Source organism: Excalfactoria chinensis, chromosome 1, assembly GCF_039878825.1.
Source record: "Excalfactoria chinensis isolate bCotChi1 chromosome 1, bCotChi1.hap2, whole genome shotgun sequence".
Lineage (NCBI taxonomy): Eukaryota > Metazoa > Chordata > Aves > Galliformes > Phasianidae > Excalfactoria > Excalfactoria chinensis.
This window is the reverse complement of record NC_092825.1, coordinates 45,848,682-45,874,282: the sequence shown is the minus strand read 5'-3', so window position 1 is coordinate 45,874,282 and position 25,601 is coordinate 45,848,682. Positions and strand designations below refer to the sequence as shown.

At 43.8% G+C, this 25,601-nt stretch overlaps 1 protein-coding gene across 3 annotated transcripts in view; it reads left to right on the top strand.

Moving 5' to 3' along the window:
• GRIN2B (glutamate ionotropic receptor NMDA type subunit 2B) overlaps positions 1–25,601 on the top strand; it is a 220,667-nt gene that overhangs the window by 154,742 nt on the left and 40,324 nt on the right. For all 3 annotated transcript variants that reach the window (XM_072335356.1, XM_072335347.1, XM_072335338.1), the window contains exons 6-10: positions 16,616–16,824; positions 17,147–17,318; positions 17,991–18,144; positions 19,700–19,825; positions 22,829–23,058. In XM_072335356.1, the coding sequence (XP_072191457.1) occupies positions 16,616–16,824; positions 17,147–17,318; positions 17,991–18,144; positions 19,700–19,825; positions 22,829–23,058 (891 nt within the window). The remainder of the gene's footprint in view (positions 1–16,615; positions 16,825–17,146; positions 17,319–17,990; positions 18,145–19,699; positions 19,826–22,828; positions 23,059–25,601) is intronic.

The window sequence follows — 25,601 nt, the reverse complement described above, 5'->3', positions numbered from 1 at the left end:
CTGTGATGGGAAAGTGTTTTTAAGCGAGAGAATTCTGTAAAGTGAGAAATGAGAGACCTGGAAACACACACATATTTACTGCAGTGCTGACAGGCAGGGGTAATCATAGACAGGGAGAAGGCAAGGGGTGGAAGGGGGTTGATGCCACAGAAAGCAATCTGCAAGGAGCCTGGCAATTCAACAGCCACTTTGGGGAATCAGCTGTGATAGCTGAGTGGGGTGAAACTCCCGAGGGATCCCAACCATGCAAATGCAGTTATGCTTTGACATCTTAACAGCTGTTTGTGAGAAGGGTGTCTTCATTTTCCACTCTACTTACAGAGAAGTGGAAATGGTTGGGAGGAATGGGCTGCTCTCGTGTGTTCTATTGTACATGCCACACTGAGACAGCACCTTCATCTCCTGCTCTGGTGGATGCTGCCCACTGTTTAAATTTCTGAGACAAGGAGTGTAAGAAGGCTGCCTAGGGGATGACGTACTTTTCTGACTATGCAGATTTCAGGTAAGAAACCATCTTCTCTGCCATTCCTGTAGAGCACACTTATTTGCATATGTGCAGTGGCTGTTCTTCTGATGCCTATAAACAGAGTGGGTATGTTATTTTCTCACCAATAAAGAGCTTTTTCCCCAAAGTGTCTCCATTCCCCAGAAGACTCTAACTTGAATCAGGGTAAAATGATAATACAAACGTTCTGCTGGGACAGAAATTACTGAAACAGAGTGAAGCCGTGGCTGCCATAGAATCGTTCTGGTTATAAGGACCTCTAAGATCAGCTGGTCCAACCATCAGCCCATCCCCACCATGCCCACTGACCATGTCCTCAGTGCCACATCCACAGGGTTCTGGAACACCTCCAGGGACAGAGACTGCACCACCTCCCTGGGCAGCCTGTGCCACCACAGCACTGCTCTTTTGGAGTAGAATTTTTTCCAATTGGAACGTCCCCAGTGCAATTTAAAACCATTACCTCTTGTCCTATTGGCTGGTTGCATTCACTTTGGATCCCAAGATCTCAGCGATGACCTCCTACCAAAACTCAAACAGCAGCCAGCATCTTTGTATCCAGAGCAGAAAATAAAACCTGTGAGCCACCTATGGGGCCTTGACCTTCCTTGACCTTCTCAACTCTCCAGGGAAGTGAAAAATCTGGGTCAGTCTCCTGAAGAAAAGGTCTCCAGATCTCTCAGAAGCATCTCCCTCTGACAGCAGCATGCCAGCACACAGAAAATGTCCTCCTCTGACCATTCAAGTTGTGCCTCAAGCCTGATGGTGCTTGCTGCAGGCTCTGTGTGAATGCCACACTATGTTCCCACAGCTCTGCATGAAACTGACTCTTGACTGGATTTTTTGAGGGATTTTTAGCTCTTCTGGATATGCTGGGAAGCATACAAGTAGTGTGTGGCTTCCTGGGGTATGGCACATTTCATATGATTATTACCTCTCAAACTACCATCTTACATGGGTGACATAAGTGGCCAATTTTATACCCTGTTCCCTATAATATCCACTTTCAAACCAGCATTTCTCAAATCATCTAGAAAGGATGCAAGCTTTATTCTTTATCGTCTCAGAGTGACTTGTGAAATCTGTGGCGCTGTGGGTGTAGGCACACATAATTTCGCAGGTGTATGGGATCCACAAGCTGCTACACTTGACAGAGTCATTAATACTCTAATAGCCTCTGCTGAGGTTGGTAGCAGGGATGAGAGTGGGCAGCCCTCTGGCTCTCCTGGTACCCAGCCCAAAGGGTACAGCTGGTGTCTGCACCACACCCAGCCAGACCACAGAAGAGGCTCTGAGCTGCTCTTGGGTATTCAAGGTCTCCACCTGGAATGTGACAGCAACTGGAAGAACAACAGAGCTGATGAAGCAAAAAAAGGCTCAACATCAGGAGCTCAGCTTTTTAGCCTTGTCTTTGGCATCTCCCTTCAAGGCTCTTTCCTCTGTTAAACTCCCCGTAAGGTATGTTCATAGTTTTTGGATTTGTGCGGCAGCACTAACTCAGACCTATCTGAAATCAATTAGCTCAAGTCACAGGGTAAGAGCTAGCATTGGGTAAGGGGAGAGGAGAAGATCGTTGTGTTTCCAGTTCACATCAGCAACATTCCTCCCAACCCTTCCAGCCATGCCTCTCTTTGTTCCCCCTTGTGCCCTGAGTTCTGCAGCCAAGTCTCTTGCGTGCTTTTCTACGTCTTCTGTGGTTTAGTGGCTACTTAAATATTTATTTATGTAGAGATTTCCCCCCAGGGAATGTCTTATGAATGCAAAGAAGAAGTATTGTGAGAAATGGAGAGAATGAGCAGTCCCTAAAGGGCTCGGTATTGTCTGTTGCTGAGAGGCAGAAGCTGCATAAAACAAAACAAAACAAAAAAACCTTGTCCTGGAGAAAGATTAACATACAAAAGAATGCTGACACGCGTGTGTATGCACATACACACGTATGCACTTAAACAAACTGAAACAATAAATAGCAGCTGAATGCAAGGAGAAGGAGTACTTGCATCAGTGAAGTGGTTAGAGTGCCAGCTCTGGTCAGTTATGGAATTTGCTTTCTTTTAACCCATAGAACATTTTACAGACCTTCTTTCCAGAAAGATAGCTAAAGGCATAGGAATGTCTAAAGAGCTGCGTGCAGGGACAGCTGGACTTGAATTTCTCTTAGGCTACAATGAATTGAAGGACAGGCTGTACGTGACTAATGCAAACACACCTGAATTTACCTCTTGATTTAGGTGCTAATTATTTCCTTGTGGAGAGCAAATAGGAGAATCTGAGGTCCTTTTTTTGTTGTGGCTGATATTGCGTGAGCTTTAATCTTATGCAAGAGGCAGCTCAGCTTGTTGAATTCATTAATTGCTAAGGCGTAACATATTCACTTAATTGGATTCTCTGCTAGATGGAGATGTATTTATATGTATTTGTATATGTGCTTAGTGTACATATTTAGCTTCACAAAGGCTGACATTAATGGAATGTTAAGGATGCCTGGTGAAATAATCAGAAGATGAGAAATGATGTCTGTTCAGTCACAAGCATGATCTTGTCTGTCACAAGAGGAGTAAAACAAGGCTTACTGGATGCTTTTGGCATAGCAGACAAACAGCCAGGGCTGAAGTTGGTGTTGGGGCACATTTGTGTTTGTATGTGGCCATGGGGCTGCTCTGCACCTGCTGGACAACCCCATCCCAGTGTCCATCTTATCACCAGGGACACCTGCTCACCTGGTTCTTCTCCAAGGCTGTTTCTCCTGCACAGGTCTTGGGTGCTTCCTCTGTTTGCAAGTCAGCAGCACACAGTGATCCACAGCTCTCAGCTGCAGCTGGGGAACTGCTTTGGAGGAGTGCTCAGATGAGAGTAGACAGGAGAAGCAATCCTACCGTCCAAGGATCTTGCACCCACATCCACCCTGTGTTGCACTGACCAACTGCATGGGGTCCTGGTTGTCAGAGAAGTGGTATGGAGCCATCTCCAGGGAGAGCTGAGGCCTGGGGAGTGCACTGACTGGGGTGTGCACTGAGCATGGGAATGGTGTGGGACTGCTTCTCAGAAGCTGGAAGGGGCTGGACTGAGTGGTGCTGTGCCAGCTCGAGCATCACTGTTCTCCCTCTTCCAGGAAAGGTGTCTCTAGAGAGCCAGGAAAGACAGCTGCCTGCTCGCCTGTGCCACTCAGCTCCCAGAGCAGCTGGAGGTGACCCAAGAATGTGCTCATGAGCAAGTACTATATAAAATCCTGCTGTTCCTTTTACAGCTGTTGTTCCACATGCTGACCTGCTGCATGGCTGCTCTCTCATCAGCCAGCGCTATTTCCACTGCTGAATGCTGATGCACGCAGCCGCTCTGCCGCAGCCAGCACCCTTCCGTGACAAATCCCTTCCTCGTATGTGGGGTGTGAGGTGCTGTAGGAGCAGCCCTGAACTGCATGATTTCCTCTGGGGTGGGGAAGTCAAAGCATCTGCTTGTACTGACTTATGCTGTTGCTCCTAACTCTTATATCCCTGTTCACATGCAACCCCTTTGCAGTGTAGGGTGGGTTATTCAGAACCTTTCATAGAGGGAAAAACTGAGCTATAGAAAGCTTAGATGGCGTGCTTAAAGTCACACAGCAAGCACAGGACAGGATCACAGCCAGCACTTGGGTCCCTTCCCCCCAGGGTATTTGGGGAGAAAGCATCTGCACTCTGAGCAGCTGCTGAAGCTGCTCAGGGCAAGTCAGTGCTGTGAAATCCAGCATGGAGCTGCCTGTGCTGGCGTGAGCTGGCGATGGTAAGTCCACACTGTGCAGAGCAATGAATGCCACAGGGACTTAGCAGCATGGTGGGGTGCAAGGCAGCTGCTTGAGCCTGGCAAGCTGCCTCAGCTTGCAGCTTATCCCTGCTGGGCTAGCGTGGCTGGACAGCATCTGGACCATAACTGGCTTGTGTTCAGCCCTCCCGGTGTCCCTATGTCAGCTACCTCCTCCTCGATGCTTCTGCTTCAGGGTTACAGATCAGGCCAGGTTGGTTCTGTCCACACCTCCCATGCAGATAAGGTCTCCCACTCCCTTATATAAAATAGTTACAAAACTATTGCTGCAAAGTGAGAAACCTGCCAGCATAATCTGCAGCCTTGGTGCCTTCCTTTCCTCTTCTGGGCACTATGGCCACGAGACACCTGCCAGCTTCACCCTCTTCCCATCCCTCTGTGCTTCCTTCCAGTTTGACCTGTGCTTTGTTTGCCCCTTCAAACCCCTTGGCAAGGTCAGGGATGCTGCTCCCATAATCAAGTGGGACTGAATAATCTCTGCATTGGTTCATTGGTTTGCTGTCCATTACTGTTTCTTTATTCCTCTCTCCTCTGCCAGTGCCTGGTGATTCAGTACCTCATGGGCAGCTTTTTCTCCTTCTTCACTGATACTTTATTGGCCCGTTTATTGGTTTTGTAAGGGCTCAAGCACATTCATAGAGCTTTATAAGCAATTACATACAGCAAAATAAATGAACAGTGATTTCATTTTTAGTTTGTGAAGCCAAGCTGGGAGCTGCCAGTCTTGTTTCCTGGGCCGCTTTAATTCTTTTGCTTCAAGTGTCTTTCCAATTCAGGGATTGAGGCAGGGACCCCGTGGAGAAAGTTGTATGCACTCATTAATTATAACTTGAATCAAAATGTCCACACACAAGTGGGAAGAAAGAAAGGTTGAAGAGGAAATCATAAACCTCCTATTTCCTAATAATTCAATATAAGTAAGTTCCCTTCCGTGCAGTTTGCTTTATGGTTTTTTTCTTCTTTTCATTTCTTAATATTTATTTATTTATTTATTTTTATTTTTTTCCCCAAGGAGAAACCTCAGAATCTTTTCTGTAGAAACATATCGTTCCTTCTCATATAAACAGAGCCGTCGGTACTGAGTCTGACTCTTCAACCTGGTAACTAACCTGTGTGTCTTCCACAGTCAACAGTGATTGGCCTTTCTTCTGCACCCTAAATGGCCAAGTGCAAGTGACCATTTCACAGTAAGGTGCATTTAAAAGGTAGAGGAGCAACTAAATGGCTTGTCTCTGTTCTATGAGAGGTCTAACATGGCTTTTTTCTTTCCCTTGACCTGCTATAGCTAGGGTGTTCCTTGTTATGACTGTCCTACTGGTACGGACATCCCCACTGGTTTACTGCATTGATGGCTTAGCTTTTGAAACATTTATGCTCAGATGCCATTTGGGCTGTCTCCCAGGATTTCTACAAGAAAGTGACAGGAAAGAAATGATGATTATTTAACAGTTTATAATGCAATTAAGACTGAATGAAATTTGATGGGCCAAAGTAAAAATCATGTCCTTAGACTCAGGGTAGCCTCCCCGTTGACTTTCAGATGCCTGTTGCAAAACCTGGAGATGTTGGCTTTTCTTAGAGAACCAGCCTAAAGACTTTTGTAGTGGAAAGTGTCAGAGAAGCTAATTACAGGCCTTCTACTAACTCTCCCTATAATAGAGATAACCATACCGTACACACATTTATATATGCATATGAAGTCATCCAGCTAATTCCAGACTGTAAGAAGCCATTTCAGATGTGGACTAATATGTGCCTCAGAACACCTTTTGCAACCTGCTGAGAGCCTCAGCTTCATCTCATGTCTCCAAGGCTGCTGCTGTGTGCCTGTTCCTCTACTTTCAGGCTGCAGAAAGGGAATTGCACAATATCTGCTTTGTTGTTGACATATTTAGGGACAAAATGACAGACGAGTCTTTGAAAAATAGGTGTGCCTGAGGTCCATCTGTGCTCAGAGAATGGCAAAATTTTATCTCCCTATGGCCATGCTCCCAGGAGCAGTCCTTGGCTTAACCCTTCTTTGCTAGCTAGGACTGACAAATCAGATAGCTTCTTCTCTCCTTCCCAAGACGTGGGTTTCAAGGTTACCTTTCTCTCTAACCGTACTCAAGTCTGATCATACTCCTTTTGCACAGCCCAGATGGCCTCAGCTGGGCCCTTGGCAGTTCTGGACTCCAAGCCCAGATCAGCTTAGGATCATTGCTGCTGGGGGTACCTGTGTGTATATTTGGCTGCACCTGTGTATGGGTGGGAAAGGAGTGAATCTTTTGGCAGAGCAGCTCCCTGCTGCTCACAATGCTTCCTGGCTCCAGGCAGCATGGCAGCAATACACACGTGTGTGGTGAACCAGCTGTCCCACTGGTGGACTCTATCCAAGGGTCAGGTCTTGCCTGTGGGGTGCAGATAGAGATGCCAGGTCTTCTCTGCTGTTTGGGCAGAGCACCATGCTTTTCAAGCAAAGCCCAGTGCTTGCCTGTAGCAGTGCATTCTGCAGCTTGTGGGCTGTCTTTCTGGAGTCTTTGCAGCAGGGACTGCACATGATGGTGGGGTGCAGGACCACTGTTAGGCAGGTGTTAGGTGCTGAGTGGTGATGGGACAGGGAATCATAGAATTACAGAATCATTAAGGTTGGAAAAGATCATTAAGATCATCTAATCCATCTGTAAGCTCATCCCCACCGTGCCCACTGACCGTGTTCTCAGTGCCACATCCACATGGTTCTGGAACACCTCCAGGGATGACTCCATCGCCTCTCTGGGCAGCCTGTGCCACTGCAGCACCATTCTTCCTGAGAAGTAATTTTTCTTAATAGCCAATCTGGGAGGGAGCAGGACATGCAGACCTTCCTTGAAATCTTGCTTCCAGTGCAGGCAGCAATTCCTCTGGAGTGAGGTGTGTTCCCCTCTTGCCCACAGTGAGAGAAGAGTTGGATGTGTTGCATCTCTCTGCCAGAGGTGTTCATGCAGCAATGCCTGTGTGGCTCTGCATGTGGGGCTGTTGCATTGAGGGCAGGGTCTGTGGCTCATGTATGCAGGATGTTGTAGTTCTTCACCTGCCATGGCACCTCCCCACTGCAAGTTCAGGGATCTCTCTGATATTTTCATAGATGTTTTTCAAAGCAGTGTGTTCCATCTTTCTCTCACAGCTCAGAGAACAGCAGGGTTTAGGCAGCTCACTACATCCTTCTTTGTGTTGTCGCTTTTCCTACCGCACTGGGGGCCTGCTTTGACACAGAGCCTTCCTCAGCACAGAGAAATGTCTTTGGCTTTCCTTTGGATCTGCCTTTTTAAGTATGCTCTCAGCCTCCGTTCCAAAGAGATGTTGGGAGAAGATGTTTGCGCTGTGCACGGAGTAGGTGTTGCTGGACAGAGGAACACACATTAGGGGCTCACACACCACTGTACAGGACCCACTTATCAGCCAGAGCTCTGAACTGTTTCCCAGATTGCGGCATGAACTGGCAAATCCATCCCTCCCTCTGTGTAACATGTTTTAGGGGAAGAAAAAAGCCTGAGTGAAAGAAATGAAAGCTCAGCAAAATGCAAACTCAAGCCCAGCACTCAACAGGGAAAGCCAAGGGGAAAAATCATTAGATAGGGCATTACATGCATGGACACGTACTGGATGCAGACACACACCTGCACAATGCAGATGCCCTCCTGTATACCTCAAAATGCTTTCAGAAGGCATTTAGATGCTTATACATGCACATAAAAATACACTTTTAAACCTCTGTCACTCCTGAACCCCATGTCATACAAAACATGCAGTCTTACACCAAAATCCCAGCTACATTTTCTCCCAGCTCATGATTCTGCAGAGGAGAGCGATACAGATGCTCAAGGTGAACTGTTCTTTCATCTTAGATGAGCAAGGATAGGAGTAATGTAAGCTCCCTGGCTTTCCCCAGATCAGAATCAGAATAGCCTGGTGTTGCTGGTGTTTAGGACACTGTATTAAACTCCCCAGTCCTTACCCAGAATCATTTCAGAAGGGCATGATGGTTCCAGAGGCTGCAACATTACTGAAGAGCCTAAATCAGGGGTGTTACTACTTGTTAACTGGAGGTGAGTTGTGTTGGATGGTAAATTCACTCTGTCGTGCTTTTTGTGTACTTTTTTTTTTTTTTTTTAATTTTCTCTAATTCTTGCAAAATCCTATTGCCCATTTCTGCCCTCTAGAAGCTATTGCTTTGCTGAGTTACTTCCTTCAGCCTACTCAGATCACAGGCCACACAGCCACAAACAGCTTCCCCTAACCTCTCCCCTCGTGTCTCCTCGTTATGCCTGTGCTGATTACAGCATGCACTTCTATAAATCTTAGTCACCCATACATCATGGAGCACTGAGAACCTTGAGCTAATATGTATATCTGAAAGCCATACAACTCCTGTGTGCATCAGCCTTGTCTGGATGCACCACTTTCTGGACTACCAAGTTAATGCTGCCACCAGAAACAACACCGTCACCTAGAAGAAGCTATAATTTCAGGCTGTTTTTATGCCTGTAGTGCTCTCATGATACCCTCTGGTTTAGAGAAATGATTTACCAAGGCATCTTGGCATTCATGCAGTCCTGACCTTTTTGTGACACCAGTGGAGCTCCATAGTTCACTGACTTTGCAGAAGACAGAAGCACTCAAAGTATATCTCATTAACCTTCTCATACTAATCATGGCAGGGGACAGGACCTTAGCAATTGCAAAAAGCATATAAATGCACCAAGAAAGAAATGTTTCAGCAGAAATAGCAAAAGCTATGTAAATGCCAGACCTTAGCGAGCTGGGGAACTGTGTTTCTGCAAACTCTTCCCAGAATTGCAGAAACGAGTTGTAAAGCCAGAGCTGATACTTCTCCCTGTCTGCATTATGCACTAAGCCTCTCTCTGTTGTATGTTAGGTGCAGTATAAAGATAGAGGAAAGAAAAGTCCACCATCTCTTGTAATCTACATGCTTGACTGAAAGGCTGTTAGAGACACTTCCTGCTTCTGAAGGTGGAGTGGAAAAAGCAGCCTTCCCCAGCAGGTTGTGGAAGGTGAACTTGAGGCTCACAAAGGAGTGTTGTTTTTGTGTTAATTAATTTTGCTTGTAGAGCATTCACAACCATTTCTTGTCTGCATTGGTTGATGTTGCTAATTAATCACCCTAAGTGTCTGTAAACAGGAGATTTTTTTTTTTTGCTTTTCGTGGAATCTCTTTTCTACCTGCCTATGAGAGGATGGAGACCTGTAGCTTCACAGCAATTGGCAATAGCTGTGAAGTCAGCAGTGTAAGTGTGAGAGTCACAGCTTAACTAGCCTGGGTGGAGGCTAAGAGGGATGTTTTATTCTCAGGGCCCCGGAGAAGATCTTGTTGCTGAATGAGGAAAGTATGAACTTAAAGAGGTGGAGACATTAAAAATAAGAGCCATTGTGTTCACGTGGGTTAGCTGGAGGACAGGGATACAAGTTTTGACATCTGCAGACTGCAAAGAGAAAAGGCTTTTCACAGAGGAATTACTGCTCCTGTTTTTGCTTACTTAAGACCAGTGGACTGGAAAGGCTCATCTGGTCCCTTCTCTGCTGCTCTAGGCAGCAACATCATATGGCCCAATGCAAACCCCTGCTTCTCCTGGCTGGCTGTTCTAGAACCTCCCTCCTCTGGTGATTAAAAGCCATCTTGTTTTCAAGGCAGATTTTCTCATAACTAGTTGTTCTTGTGCCAACGTTGTTTTTCTACTTAAAAAAAAAAAAACAGCAACCAAAAAACAAGACAACTTTCCTTCCTCCCTTGAGTATCTGTCCTCCCTTTATTTATACAGAGCAATCATATCCTCTCCTGGCTTTCATTTATCTAGGTTAAACAAGCCTTTTAATCTCCTCCTTTAAGGTAGGCTCTCTGCTCCCTTAATCAAGCCAAGGTTATTTTTGATAACTTGCTTTTCTGTAAGGTTCTTTGCTGCTCACCCAAACCAAGTGTAAAACAGCATAACCTATTGTCTGTTGAGCAATTTTGAGGTGAAGAAAAGCGTCACCAATCAAATCTAGAAAAATGAGGCATCCAGATGCTGCTGTTCAAATTTGCATTTGTTCCCTGCCTTATCTAGTGATGCTCAAGTCTTTTATAATGACTTAGTTTCTGATATAATTTCTCTTTAATAATGGTAAGAATATCTCTGACTGTATTGAAGGCTGAGTCTGTGGATCTACAGTGTGTTTCTACATGTAGTAGTTTCAGTTGGGACAGAATTGTTCAGAGTATCTGGTATGACGCTGTGTTTTGGTTCTTGGACAAAAACAGTTTTGGTAACACACTGATGTTTATAGCTACTGCTAAGCAAAATGGTATGGAGCCCAGGACATTTGCAGTGAAGGGCCCAAGGAGCTGTGTGGGAACAAAATTAGGACAGCTGACTTAAAATGGCCAAAGGGATATTCCAGATTGTCTGATATCAAGTAGAGCAAGTTTTGAAGGGGATAGAAGGGCATCTGTCTCTCTTCTGCTGCTCAGGGGGCTAGATGGGCATTGATGGTGGGGGGTGCATCACTTGTTACATATGTTTATACATAAACACACACACACACAATTATTATCCTTTTCCTTTTCTCTGTCTTAGTAAATAGTTCTATCTCAACCCATGAGTTCTACTTTGTTTTCTGTCATTCTCCCTCCCATCCCACTGAGATGTGGGGAGGTGGGGAGTGAGCAAACAACTGTGTGGTGCTCAGCCACCTGCTAGGTTAAACCACAGTGCTATTACAACCCCCGTGAAATACCTTAAACTGGCCTTCTGAAAATTGTTTTAATCCTAAATGATTTTATTTTACTTATGCATGATTTATTTCACTTACAGTCTACTGCAGCACAAACCAACTTCTCAGATTTGCCATTGCCTTTATGTACTCCAAGCAGGACATACCTTCTGCTGGCAGTGTCCCAGTTATAACTATTTTTTCTATGGTATTTCTGTTATTTCTACAGTAGCCCTTTTCAGTCCTGCCTAGTTATTCTGGTTTCTGTATGTCCTCATTTAGAAACTACATGAATTGTACTGACAAAGCTCTTACTTCTCCCCAGACTCTTTAACCTTTCTAGAAGGGGGTAAGGTGTGTTTTTGTATCAGCTATATTGCCAGTAATATTGCTGTTTTCTGCCAGATATTCAACCTTTGCATTTTCTATATTTGATTTTCCCTTTTTTGTGTATTAAAATCATATGTAAAAGTTACATAAGCTCTTTCCATTTAATTGGCAAAAGGATAAAAAGCAGAAAGCTTTCCATACTAACTGTAAGAGTTTCCACATCTAGCTCTTTGTATCTCCCAGTTTTCATGGTATTTCTGAACCTCGTGACTATTTCTTTATTGATTCACTCCATGCACCCCAGAAGTGAGAACATACAATGATCTCCATTTTACACAACGTGGAGCAGAGACATGAGGATATCTTTGCAGATCAGGTCCCAGAGGTCCTTGACAAAGTAGGGAATTGGTGCCTTCCAATTCCTGCCCTGTGCTGTTGCCTGTATGTTCCCCACTGGAATGAAAAAGTCCCTCAGCTCCTGGAAAACAAAACGTAATAAAAAGGAGGAAAAATGTTTCGGAAAAAGCAGAAAGCGTTTGATTTGTGAGTTTGGAATGGTCTTTTGTTCTTTAAATGAAATGAAATACCTTTTTGTTCCTTTTCTTGCACCTCTTCTGTACCAGGAGTGTTAGGAAACTGGATAAAATTTTAATAGAGTAGTGCAAGGCATGGTGCAAATGGGAGCCTGAATGAAACACAAACTATTATAAGACTTTACCCAGGCATAGTTCTCCTGGTGTCTCTTCAAAATCAGAATCCTAAACCACAAATCAAACACAATGTACCTGAGTATGTTGCACAAGAATTGTGTCTAAACCCCCCATTTCTTTAAACCCTGAATCTTTCTCCCCAGTTTAGTCCTTGAAGGGCCACATTTTGGTGTGGTTTTGTTTCTCCATCTGTTGACATTAGTTGGAAGTTTCTCCAAATGCTTTTGTGGTCCTTCACTGGCATACTATGAGGAACAGTGAGGTTGTTTTCTGCTGTGGCTACAACAGACAGTCTTGGAGGTTTATGGGAGAAGCTCTTCTTTGTCTGCACTATAAATCTGAGGGAGGGCTTTATAAGCGGTTAGACTGAATGCTGGTCACTTGAGCAGGCAGTTGCTTTAGCTAATGCAGCATTTAAGGTATTCACTGAATGAGACTACCAGTCCTTGTGTTATAAATATCTTACTGACCTGATAACACTGGAAAGGGCGCATGCATAAGAATAAGGAAATACACTCTCCTGGTATAAACTGCAGCAAGAAGATTTAGGTTAGACATTGGGGTTGGGGTGGAAAAAACACACTTTTTTAATGGCAAGGATAGTTAGACTGCCCACAGAGACCGCTGTCTCTCTGCTAGTGAAAGGACAGGTTGGGGAAACATCTGTCACAAATGACTGTTACAAGCCTTAGCTTCTCTTGGGAGGGGAGCAAAGCTCTGTTAAGAATTAGTTTCGGGGAGCTAATATGCTACAATGCCTTTCATTAGAGATACGCATTAACATACTGCAGAACACTTTTGTTCTGGCTGCATTATACCGCGGTTAAGGCAATTTGCCAGCCTGCTGGAAGGCTTTTGGAAGGCTCTGACTTATTATAGGCAATTGTACTTTTTGTCTGCCTGTTATAGCTTATACACGTAGGCAAACCGATAGCATCCTGATTGACTTTTTGTTCTACAGTTGCTCTCACTTGCTTGTTTTCTAAATGTGTTGGTCTTTTTCTCCCAACAGCTTGTTAATCTGAAGTAGGATCCTGTATTTTAAGGTGAAAACTGTCTTCTCTCCTCCCTCAGTGCCTCCAGATTAATCCCCAGTCTAAGTGACCTCCCTTTCTTGATAAGATCTGATGTGATATAGACAGAGAATGGGAAACCAAGGTGAAAATTTGGCTCTAGGACCCCTCCCCTGGTGTACAGGATAATACTTAGGTTTTGGACAATATTTATAAGCTGTTGTTAATGGTCTTTGGCATCCTTATTTTTGCTGATTGTGTGACCCTGCAGTAATCCTGGTGGGAGTTTGGATAACTGGACTCTGATCAGAGAACGCCCAGTGAGTCTTGAAACTGCAGGTTGACAAATGTAGGATGCCGAGGATGGTTTATTTTTCCTCTTTTTGCTGAGGCAAGCACTGAGCAAAACCTAAGTAATAACAGTTTACAAGCTGTTAATACCAAATATCCTGAGAGTTCAGAAGTACCTTATTCTGCTCTGCACAGCTTGGCAGGTTATATTCTTAAAGAGCAGGCATCATTATCTGGACAAATCTGTGACATTTAATTCTTTTGAGGCTAACCTCTGTCCCCACAGTGAATTGCTTCTTCTCTCTCACAGCAGATTATCTAGCATACAATGCATATTTTTATTTTCTTGCATTGTCTCTGTCCTGTGCTTGAGGTGCTTCTTAGTATGTTCACTGTCATTGTCCATGTGTGGCTTAAAGCCTGTCTTTAACTACAGGTGTACATGTTTGATCCTTGCATGTGTGAGCATGTGCAGAAGTCTGCTCTCCCTCAGTTCACAAATCTTTTCTGACTTCCTTTGTATCACTGGTTCATGCCCAGTACATGTCTCCAAGTGTATAAATAATTATACATTATGCTTGATTGTACAGGTTAGCAATGAGGTGCAATATTTGCATATACACTTGAGACAGTCCATAGTTAATTTAAGTAGGCCATTTCCTTACATCCTATTTTCCCTCTTTTTTGGACAATTTATGAGGACTTCATTGGGATAATAATGAAGGGACACATACAACTGTATTTGCAGATTAGATTCTCTAGTGCACAGGAGGCCATGACTGTTGCTGTCATCCTAATTTCATAACATCAGCCCATGTAGTACAGTGCTGTGAAATGTGCCTAGCATGCAGCCTTATGAAGTCCTCTTTGTGTCCCAGAGAACTTCTGGGTAATTACGAGTTGGGTTTGCCTATCTGATCTAATTTATCACTTAGGGGTTTATATCATGCCTATTACTGTGATATCTAAGTGCTGCTGAGATACTGCAGGATGTCTCTTTCATCAACTGCTTATTTCTATGATAAGTTAATGTTATTGAGCTGAAGTCTGTGCTGTTCTGTGCAGCATCTTAATCACTGCTCCCCCCTGAGCCCTGTGTGCGTAGTTATTCTACTTGTGTGGTGGCTTCACTGAGCTGGTTTTAGGGATTTGAGATCAGTTACTTGAAGGCCAAAGTTGTGCTGCAGAAATCTCTGGCACAGCTGATGATAAATTGACCTGCTCGGTCAATGAGTGGGAAATGCAAGGATGAGCAGACTGTGGGTGAGCATATGGGTATATGCTCTCTGTCCCCTCAGAAATGCACTTTCTACATGCAGACTTACATAGGGGTGTGAGTAGAGACTGCTGTTCTGGCCAACATAATCTCATTTATGGGTAAAAGGGGCCACCAGTTCCCTGGGCTCCCACTCTGCTGACTTCTACTTGTTGATCAAAGTGTATTTTAAAATTAAAACATCTCCCTACCCACTCAGCGGCCTGCTGCATGGCCGCTTTCACCTGCTTCTTGCAGAAACCACAGTCCTGCACTCCACAGGGTGCCGTGTTTGCTCTGCAGGGTGGATGGGGAGGCTGCTGTCTCTGGGTGATTTCTTCTGCCTTTCTTCCCCTTCCACCAGTCCTCAGAGTGGGTTTTTTCTTTCATGGCCAGATGAAGCGGTTGTTTGTTTGTTTTGAAGGTGACAAGTGTTTTATGTGAATTCTGGCTGCTCTGAAATGCCAAACCCCAGCTGGGCTTTGAGTTTCACAGAATAACCGCTGACACCTAATGAGCCTCTAATAAGTGCTTCTCCCTCCCTTCTTGTCGTTAAAATAAATAAATGACTGAAATTCGGGGGTGGTGGGAGGTAGTGTTGGATTGCGGTGAAATGAAGCTTTTCTGTTTACCCACCAAGCAGGTACACCGCTAAAAGCAGTCACACAAGCTTCCCACATACACACACATACACACACAGCCTCTCCCCCCTCATGGCCTGGAGGGCTTCCTTTGAGGATGGAGCAGGAAAGTTCCTTCTCAAGCCCCATTAGTTTCTTGCCCACTCAGCTTGAGCTGTGAGCCAAGGTGCTAATTAGTGTCAACTGTGATGGGAGGAAATGAGAACAAAGGCGAGACTTTGATAGTTCAAAGTGTAGTTGATGTTCAGGTGTTTTCTTTTCCTGGAATTTTTTGCAAGAAGCGGTCTATCATTGGCAGTAGGCATGCTACACATATCTTCTCTTAAGGGAATGGATTAGCTTCAAAACAACTCTTATTTGTGGCAGTAGGTATAAAACAAAGGGGTCCCCACCCCTCCTTTTCTGCTCTCTGAAGCAGCGATCTCTCATTCAATGGAGAATGAAAAGATGTAAAATTGCGATATATCTTTATGGATAAATTGTGAGAATAAAAATCTTAGATGCTGCTTGATTTTCTGTGTCAGAAACAGAACAATTCCTCGTTTCCAGCTAGGATGTGTAAACACATCATTGTGAAAAGACAAGAGTAGGTATATTAGTAAGCCCTTAGCAGGGACTAGGAGGAGTACAGTTAAACATGCATCTCTGTATATGATTATCTCCTGTGAAGGCGCACCTAGAACTGCAGAACATCCCCCTCTTCAGTCGCCTCTGCTCTGTCACTTGGAATAACTCAGTCCTGACTAAGAGTGGGCAACCTATTTCCAGAAGGAGTTATTTCTGGATAAAGCTAACTTTGGTTAAGGTGAATTAATGCGATTAATGTCACTGAAAACAAATGAAAACAAAATTTTGAGAAAGAAAATAAGATTTGTTTTGACTTTTTCAAGTGAGGTTTTTCAGCTTCTCTGTTTCAAAATTACATTTTTGTTTCACTTTTGTTCAGTATGTATTTCTTGTCTCTTTTAACAGGAAAATAATAGTTTTTATTGTGGTTAGCAGGCTGAACTTTTCAGGAGACTACAAGATATGCGGTTGCTGCTTGGCTGAGAAAGCTGAAAGATGTCATGTCTGTTTGTCCATATTGATGGTACCCCTCTGGTCATCCGTTCGCTCCCCAGAGGGTCAGACCATCAGAGAGATGAGACACCCACAGACATCTTTCTTAATCTTTTTTCTCTCTTGGTTTGAACCCATTTTCTCAGAGCCTTCTTCCCCAAAACATCTCTGTCCCATTCATGCATGCTTGGGCACTCCAGAGTGGTTCTTCTGCCTGGGAATCTGCTTAATGCAGAGGGATGGAGCAGCTAGAAGTCTATCTTGTATTTTGTATGTCTCCACAGGTGGGGAAATGGAAGGAAAAGAAGTTGCAGATGAAGTACTACGTGTGGCCCCGCTTTGAGCTTTATCCTGATTCTGAGGAGCGCGAGGATGATCACCTGAGTATAGTGACCCTGGAAGAGGCACCATTTGTCATTGTGGAGAATGTGGACCCTCTCAGTGGCACCTGCATGAGGAACACAGTCCCTTGCCAAAAACGCATTGTGACTGAGTATGTACTCCTAAGTTTGTCTCCTACTATTGTGCTCTCCCTTCTCATCAAGCAGTAGGGTACTGGGCCAATACTGGCACATCCTGATAATTCCTTTTAGGAAAGTCACCTCAGTTTGCCCAGCCTGGCCTGTGCCTGTTCATGATTAGCCCCACTGGGAAAGTCATTGAAGTGTGACCCTTCATTCTCCTACACAGATATCACAAGTGAAATTCTCCTCATTTTGCTATGGGAGGGGAAGCTCACACTGATCACAGAGAGGAATTAAAGGAATTTTCTCTGTTTTTTTTTTTTCAACTCATTTTTTGTTGTGATGGTTCAGGAACAAAACTGATGAGGAGCCGGATTATATGAAGAAGTGTTGCAAGGGGTTCTGCATCGACATCCTCAAGAAAATCTCAAAGTCTGTCAAGTTCACCTATGACCTTTACTTGGTGACTAATGGCAAGCATGGGAAAAAGATCAATGGGACATGGAATGGAATGATTGGAGAGGTCAGCAGCAAAAGGAGGGTGTGGTGGTCTTCATTCCTGGGCTGGGTGCTATAGGTCAGGTCTGATCTCCAGTCATTATTCTGTTCCCTTTCAGGGAAAGGACAGAAGTGACTCTATAGAAATGATTGACTTCTTTCTGGGCACTGTGTGAATTAAACTGCTCTGACTCTCTGACCATGACCACCTTTCCTGCTCAGAGATTAATTATTATTCCTTGTAGTGTCACAAAATTGGCCTTTATAGTCAAAGAAAGAATGTGATATCTGTGCAACAAAAAGGCTGCAGCCTAGATTAAGCTTCGATCATATATAAGATGTATAAAGAATGAAATAAGACTTTGCAGTGTTAGAAGGAGGAGAAAGCAAGGACAGAAAAATGAGATAAGACATCTTCTCAGTGGATGATGTGTTTATCCTAAGACCTCTGTGGATTTATTTTTTATACACATAGCAGCTTTGAGGGGAAGATAAATGTCTATAGATTCCCTGAAAGAAGAAGGTGTCCTGATGAAAGATTAGAAAGGAGAAATGATAGAAAAAATATAGGGAATGGGATTACAGGAGTGAAAGAACTGCATGGAGAGGCAGAATGGTGAGAAGGGATACATGCATGGTGCTTGAGTGTGGCTAGCCCTCAATCTGTTTGTGTGAAATCTTCTTTTCTTTTCTCTAGGTCGTCACCAAACGGGCCTATATGGCTGTGGGATCCCTCACAATTAATGAGGAACGATCAGAAGTGGTGGATTTCTCTGTGCCCTTCATTGAGACTGGAATCAGCGTCATGGTGTCACGTAGCAATGGAACTGTCTCACCTTCTGCCTTCTTAGGTATCATTTTAATCTAAAATTAAAATTTAGCCCAGTGTTCGTCAAAAATTAGGTGAAGGTTACTTGTGATTCTTGGCCTGAAAGTTCCTTTTTAGGAGTACTCGTGGGACAGGTATGTAAAAATAAACTGTGAATGCTTTAGTTTTAAATTCCAAGCAAGCAAAATCCAGGCAAGTGCAAATAGGCACTGCCTAGAAGTTCCAGGGCATTTCTCAGTAATCCTAGCAAAGAATCGTCTCCTCGGGGTTGCCATCTACCCTACAGCATGTGGTTTCCCAGTGACTCAACTAATAGCATGTTCAAGAAGTGTAGGCCATAAAAAAAAAAAAAGATTCAAATATTATAGCTGGTAAGCCAGTGTATACTTCTTTGTGATGACAATTAGCAATGAACTGCTGTATTTTCAAAGACATGATTTATAAAGATTTAACTCAATCCTCGCTTGCTAGAGACACTGGGGGAAGTTAGAGAACAAACAGAACTTGAAGGGTCAAGCCATCAGTTCTTTGCTGACACTGCATTCCAATAAAATGGTTTCTATTGTTCTTCAGTGCAGGAGGGTAGTTGGAGAATGCACAAGTATCACTGCATTTCCTTCTGTCATCTTACTATCTACTATTTGGCTTCACAAAATCCTTTATGTTGCAGCAAACACACTATGTGAGTTACATAATTACTGTCTTCTCTCTCCCAGGAACCTGAGAACACTTAAAAACAGAAGTAATTTTATATGGGTAGTTTTTGTTTTTTTTTTTCCAAATTTCTTGAAGAAGTTGTTTCATTACTACTCACTCTCCAGCAGTTTTTGTCTTTAGCCAAGGAAAATTGACTTCCAATATTCCACCAGTATTACCTGGGGTGTGTAAAAACAGCAATAATATAAACTCAACATTTTTTAATTGCAACTAAATTGAGGTTGCAAAGTTGACTATAGCGTGGGCCAGAGTTCTAGATTTCCTTAATCTGGTACAGTCCCATCTTTATCTCTTCCACTCTTGGAGGTGGAGAAAACTGGCAAAGATCAAGCAGTTGCAGAATGGAAACACTTAAGAATTCTAGAATGAGCCAGTATTCCAATTGCTGCAAGAATGGAATAGCTGAAAAAGTCACTAGGGCTGAACCTCAGAAATTTGGAGATGCTCTTTGGCTCAGTAGCAACTTGAAAGTTGGATGCTTGTCTGAAACTCTGCCAGTTCTGTTTCATTTTCCCCACTCTCTCCAGATGGTGCTGGAGGACTTCCTGGGAACAGTCTTTTATCAATGCACTTTATTTTATCAATGCATGACACAGTGGCTGCATGTGGTTCCAAATGGAGCCACATGTCACAAATGTGGCTGTAAGAATCAATGTAATCATTATAGAAAAAGAAACTATGCTTCTACTGATTCAGGATGTTTTTCAGATTAGGATTGAAGGCTTCACTGTAACTTCTTTTTCTTCCAAGCCCATTTTGCCACACATTGTCATTAGAGTGCTCCAGAAGGCAAAGAAAGGGAGGGACAAGGTGGCTGCTGTGTATCAAGCCTTTCAGCATGGGTTTCTTTTCCTCTCCAGAGCCATTCAGTGCTGACGTATGGGTGATGATGTTTGTGATGCTGCTTATCATCTCTGCAGTGGCCGTCTTTGTCTTCGAGTACTTCAGCCCTGTGGGCTATAATCGGTGCCTTGCTGATGGCAGAGGTAAGGGGAGCCATTCCTTGCCACAGTCCTCTCTTGCTTCCAGTCCTGGGTCCTACATTACTGACATTTCCATTGCTTAAATGTGATACAGATCTAGCCCACTCTAAGAGGTGTGCTTAAAGAGGGCAGGGAGGGAGGCGGAAAACATCTCTGTAGCAAACAGATGTGGATAATGGATAATTTACTTGGCTCAGGAGACTGAGCTGTGATGCTTTCATCTCTAAAGCAAGCACTAGCTCCAGTTCATTTCTTATGAAGGGGATAGGGATCCTGGTAGCTGGCAGTGCCTGCAGTGTTGCTCTCTCTGAGGCAATCAGAGGGCTCTCCGTTTTCAGTCTGCCTTTCAGTGCTACATCTCCTAGGGGAGCAAGCAACACTGCCGGCCTCCCATTGTATTGCCATACTCCAGAGCCCGTATCTGTCAGCTTGGTATTGTCCTCTCCAGATTGGCTCTCTGGCTTGCCAAAGCCAACTGTGAAAATGAGAATCTCATTTTTCTTGTATTGGGCAAGGAATTATATTGTAAAGGCAATAGGAAAGATAGGAATGAGTGACTTAACTCTATGGTTATGATCTTCAGAAGACAGCCTAATGAGTTAAAGAGAGGATGGACAGACAACTTGAGAGGCAGAATTGTTTCCTTTATTGGTATGAAGACAATCAGCAAGTTGAGCCTGTTGTCACCTCCTTCATTCACGCCCTAATAAATCAACATTTCAAATCTTTCTGGGACTTATTGGTCAGTTGAGAGTGGTAGGATTGGGAGTTATTAGAAAATGCATTCATTTGCTCCCAATTTAGTACTTTGAGTGAACTTAAGGGATGTTAAAGATCATCCAGTTCCAACCCCATGCCATGGGCAAGGACACCTTCCACTAGATCATGTTGGGAAAAAATAAGCATTTATGGGAATGCAGGCAGAACCACATATATGGGGAAGTGAAGAACTTTTCTCTCTTAAGATGGAACTGTGAGGTGAGGTGCCTTCATGGCAACATAGATCTTCGGATACAAATAAATACCGCTAAACCTGTTATTCTCCTGGGAGGTATTAATATAGATGTGGAACAAGAAGCAGTTCTTAACACAGGTGTGCAGTTATTAAGTTAGGTGAACTGCAGCTGTAATATCAACATTTCTGAGTAATCATGAATGGTACTGAACCCTCAGGAAGGTATTATCCCTGACATACATAATGCAAAGATGTAGAAAGCAGCTGAGGAGGCTGCAGTGCCTCTTTGGTAATGAATGCTGTTGCTAATGATATTTTGTTTGCATTCAAATAGTCTACAATAGTATTAATTTCCCCTAGAACTGGATTTTCTCTTTAAAGACACCTGAAATTTTCTCTCCCAGTTAAGTAAGCATGTCTTGGTCTAGCCCCCAACTACTCTGGTTTATTGTTCTCGGATCACTCAAAGTTGGAAGCCTTGTCCCTGGTATGGAATAGCAACTCCCATAGCTATCTTGATTTGTGGCTGAAAGCAAATGGGGTGACTTGTGGAGAGAGGAAGATTGTAGAAAATAACTTCTTGAGATTTCCTTACACCTTACAGTTCCCACTGATGTTTTACAGGGCTTGCACTCATGTCTTGGGACAAGTCCATACCTATACCTTGAAGTACTGTGCCTCACAGAGAAACATGACTCAGATGTCTCAGTCATTTGGTAAAGAGGAGTTTAAAGTTACCACTCCAGCATGTAAAATGCAAGGAGTGTCAAACCAATTTCTTACACTAACTTTGTCTCCTTGCATCTAGAGGCTCCAGTTTTGCCAGATAATGATTCTACTTAGAATTTAATGTGCAATTCCCAGATTACACGGTGAGCCCCTTGCACTTTTCAGCTGCATAAAGAGCACGCACGGTTAATGCCTTCAGATGATCCATACTTTTCCTTGCTCAGTGCTTTGGAGAGGAGTCATTGATTGACTTTTTTCTCTTCTGTTTCTCTGCTGGAGCCAACCTTAATCACAGGCAGCAGCACCAGGCTCCCAACTTCCCAAGGGAGGACATGAAGCATGGGATGCTAAACCAAAGGGTTGCAGAGACTGGGTAGCACCATCAGAAAGGTGGCAGGCACTACTTGAATTGTGCCAGAGAATCTTCTCCCAGGAGAATTTTCTCATTGCCTGAAGCAGGATCCTTTGAGTAATTCCAGCTGCAGTCTCAGTGACAGTTTCTCCTGTGCTCAATTTGAGCATATGTTTTGGTTCCCACTAATGGAACCTGCATATGCCAGGGATGTGGGACTGCTGAGAGCCAGACGGGATTTCACAAGGTTTCAGGCATGATGTTTCATGAGCATGCTTGGCTTTTGGTCTATGTGTTTTACTCTGAAAAGTGGATAAGGAGAAAATATCAGCTTTGTAAACATTGGGTTTGTTCTTGAAACTGCTGATCTTTCTGAGAGAGACTGAAGTATATGCCAGATGTTATGTAGCTTAGATGCAGTACATGGAGACAGAGCTGGGTCCTTCTCTGGCTCATGTAACATCAACAGACTCAGTACCAAAACACTCTTGCAGATGTGTTTCTAGACCCTTCAGATGATGCTCTTTCTTACACCTGTACAGTGAAGGCCATATTTTGCACAGATGTATGGTAGGAGTTCAGGAACAAAACCACTACTAAACAGCTAGAAATGAGGATAGAGTTATTCTCAGGAAACTATTTCTGGTGAATATACTTGAAGTGAAATGGAGTGTTCTACATCTACATCTATTAGTGTACTAAACAGCTACAAAAAAGCCCTTATGTAAAGATTTGTTGGAAATCTTTGGAACAGAATGAATACAGAAGCCTGAGGACCTTTTAGAAAATAACTTTTCAGGCTCACGCTTTGCTTAGATATAGTGTTATGAACACAGGAGAGCATAGCTATGGACATTCATTTCATGGGAATAGATACTACCCTTAACTCTGAAGTCATGTATGTAAAGAGAAATGCGGGCTACTTGTTCTGAGGTGCTCACTGTGGAATCTTGTTTCTCAATCGCTCTAGAGCCAGGAGGTCCCTCTTTCACCATTGGCAAAGCTATCTGGTTGCTGTGGGGGCTGGTGTTCAACAACTCTGTGCCAGTGCAGAATCCCAAAGGTACCACTAGCAAGATCATGGTGTCAGTGTGGGCCTTCTTTGCTGTCATCTTCCTGGCCAGCTACACTGCCAATCTGGCTGCCTTCATGATCCAAGAGGAATATGTGGACCAGGTGTCCGGCTTGAGCGACAAAAAGGTAATGGATCTTCACAGAAGAGGTTGTGTTGCTCTTTCTCCTCTACTCTTACTGCTAAAATATTCAGATTGTTTCAGTTACAACATTGCTGTAGTCCCTCATTTAAATAGCACAACTGTTCTTCACTGGTATTCAGTTCAAATTTTACACGTTTTAAGCACTTCAGGAGTGAATTATGGAAACAAAACTGAACTGTGCTTGCTTGCATGATCCCAAACTACGCCTTGATTGGCAGCAAGAAATGAATTAATGCTGCTTTGAAGGTGATGTGTATAATGGCTGCAACCTGTTTTTTCAGGATGAACTAATTTGTCTGTGTGGGAGCTGTGACTATTGTGCTAGCAAATATGATCTGTTAGTTTATTCTGGGGACAAGTTCTGCCTATGGGGGTAAATCAGCTTGGCTTTGATGATTTACTATTGCTTGCATTTTAAGCTAGACTGTCATTTTTTCAAGGCCATTGAAGGCTTAGCACAAAAAATCATCCCCTGTTTCACTGTGTTTCACTGCCTTGTTTATATGCAGTGCATTTTGTACTCACAGAGCATTTGCTTTTGCTGGGCTTTGCACACTGAGGATTTTGAGGAGATTGCTCATGCATGCAGGTTAGCGCTGTCTGGCTCATGAGGATCTGAAGCTATGCGCACTGCTTTATTTTTGTTTTGTTGCAAGGTTACTCACAAGGAATTGAGTTCTGTGCGGCTCAATTGCCTGTGCTGTATTTGTTACTCAGTCACTGGGGCTTCTTAATGGGTCATGTCATTGTCAGGCAACCACATAGCAACAGGTCACATACTCTGCTATTAGGGATAACAGCAAAAAGAGGAATGTGTGTGTTGATTTGCTACCGCTGGTCTGGTTATAGTTACTGTCTCTTTAGTGCCCCATGACAGTCTAGAAATAAATTGTGGTCAGTCCCCCTGTGTATACAGTGTCCTGTGCATCAGGCTAAGAATTCTTTTTTAAGAGGTTTTTTTGTTCACTGTTTCTTTTTTCTCCCTGGAAAGAAATATGACACAGAATAATACAATCCGTGCAGAGATGCTCCTGTTATTTGTTTTCATCCCAGCCTCAATTTGTTCCACAGTGTCTCCACATTTGCAGTGTTCTGTGATGAGGAGGGGGTGAGAAGGATGCTCTTCTGTCAGGTGGAGGTTGTAGCACAGGCTCCTGAGAAGCCATGGACTCCCTCAGGTTGAAAGGCACTGTTCAAAACCAACAAGCCCTGCCAGAGTTAACATTAGTTTGTCGCCATTAGGTTTTCAACTGTCTGAGCTAAATGGGGTAGTTCATACCTCTGATCTATTGTTTCAGGCTGTGCATAGGCTCATAGAAAGAGCTATGCTTAGGCTCATAGAGATAGCTATGCTTTCTTTCTCATGTTTTTCAAAACACTCTCCATACCTGCAGAGATATGTGTGTGAAATATCAATTGAAGTGGTAGCTCCTGGAGCTTCATAGAGCCTTTGGATATAGTTTTCTAGCCCTATTTCGGTCGATATCACTCTAGGGTTTCTTGTGTGTACTGGATTAAGGTCATTTTCTTCTACTTTTCTTTGCTTACTTACCTGTGTTTGCTTTTGATATCCTAAAGCATGTGCTGTATTTCTTGGGGAAGAGAAAGACCATAGTACATACTGAGGTGGCTGTGATATGCCTCAAACACAGCTGCTAGTGCAAGTGCAACATATGGGTAAAATTATGATCTACGAGAGTATCTGGAACCAGATGAAAATTGGCTGTTAAAAATGAAGGCCAACTGCTGTCTTTTGGGAATAGACAAGTGGGAAGAACTGCATCCAAAAGGGTGAGCAAGAGATTGATCTGCTGGGCTCGTGGACTTCCACTCTGTGTGTGCAGGCACCCTGCAGAATTTGAGACCAGCCACCCAAGTACCCAAGCCCTGCTTCAGGATGACCTGGTCTGGGAGGAGTTCTCTCTTCTGAATTTCTTATTCTCTCCTTCTGTCTGCACAGTGCTTGCAACCCCCTCAGTGCACATACCCTGAAGATGGGGATGTGTTGTGCTCTTCTTCCCTTCTCCTGCCAGCTTAAATTAGCCAGTTTAGATTTACAAAGGAGGCAGTTGCTGACCTACAACAGGTGGCCAAGAGGAATGGCTTAAGTTTTCAGGCTCTTATCTCCATTGTGACTGCTGATATCCACAGCAGAACTGAGGTAGATCAGCTCCTGGCCTTCTATAGCCGCTAAGGGCAGCTGTGGCCAGCACAAGGAGTCAGCAGAGAATGGAATCCTGATGGATGAAGGTATAGATACTTTAAAGGATATCATTCCTACTTGTCTAGAACCAGGCCTGCTAGCATGACAGTACCTGGGGAAGACAGAACTGCAGAGCATCCAAAATGCCAGATGCACTCACAAAATCCTTTACTATGCCTGGTAGGTGAATGCTTATCAAGGTCAGGCTGGCTGCCCTTATGGAACACCCACCCAGGGTTCTCTGTGGACAGCGTGGTCCTTGCTCAGAAAGAGCTGCTCTGAGAGGTAGAGGTGCCTACGGCTGTTGACTTGCTACATCCCTA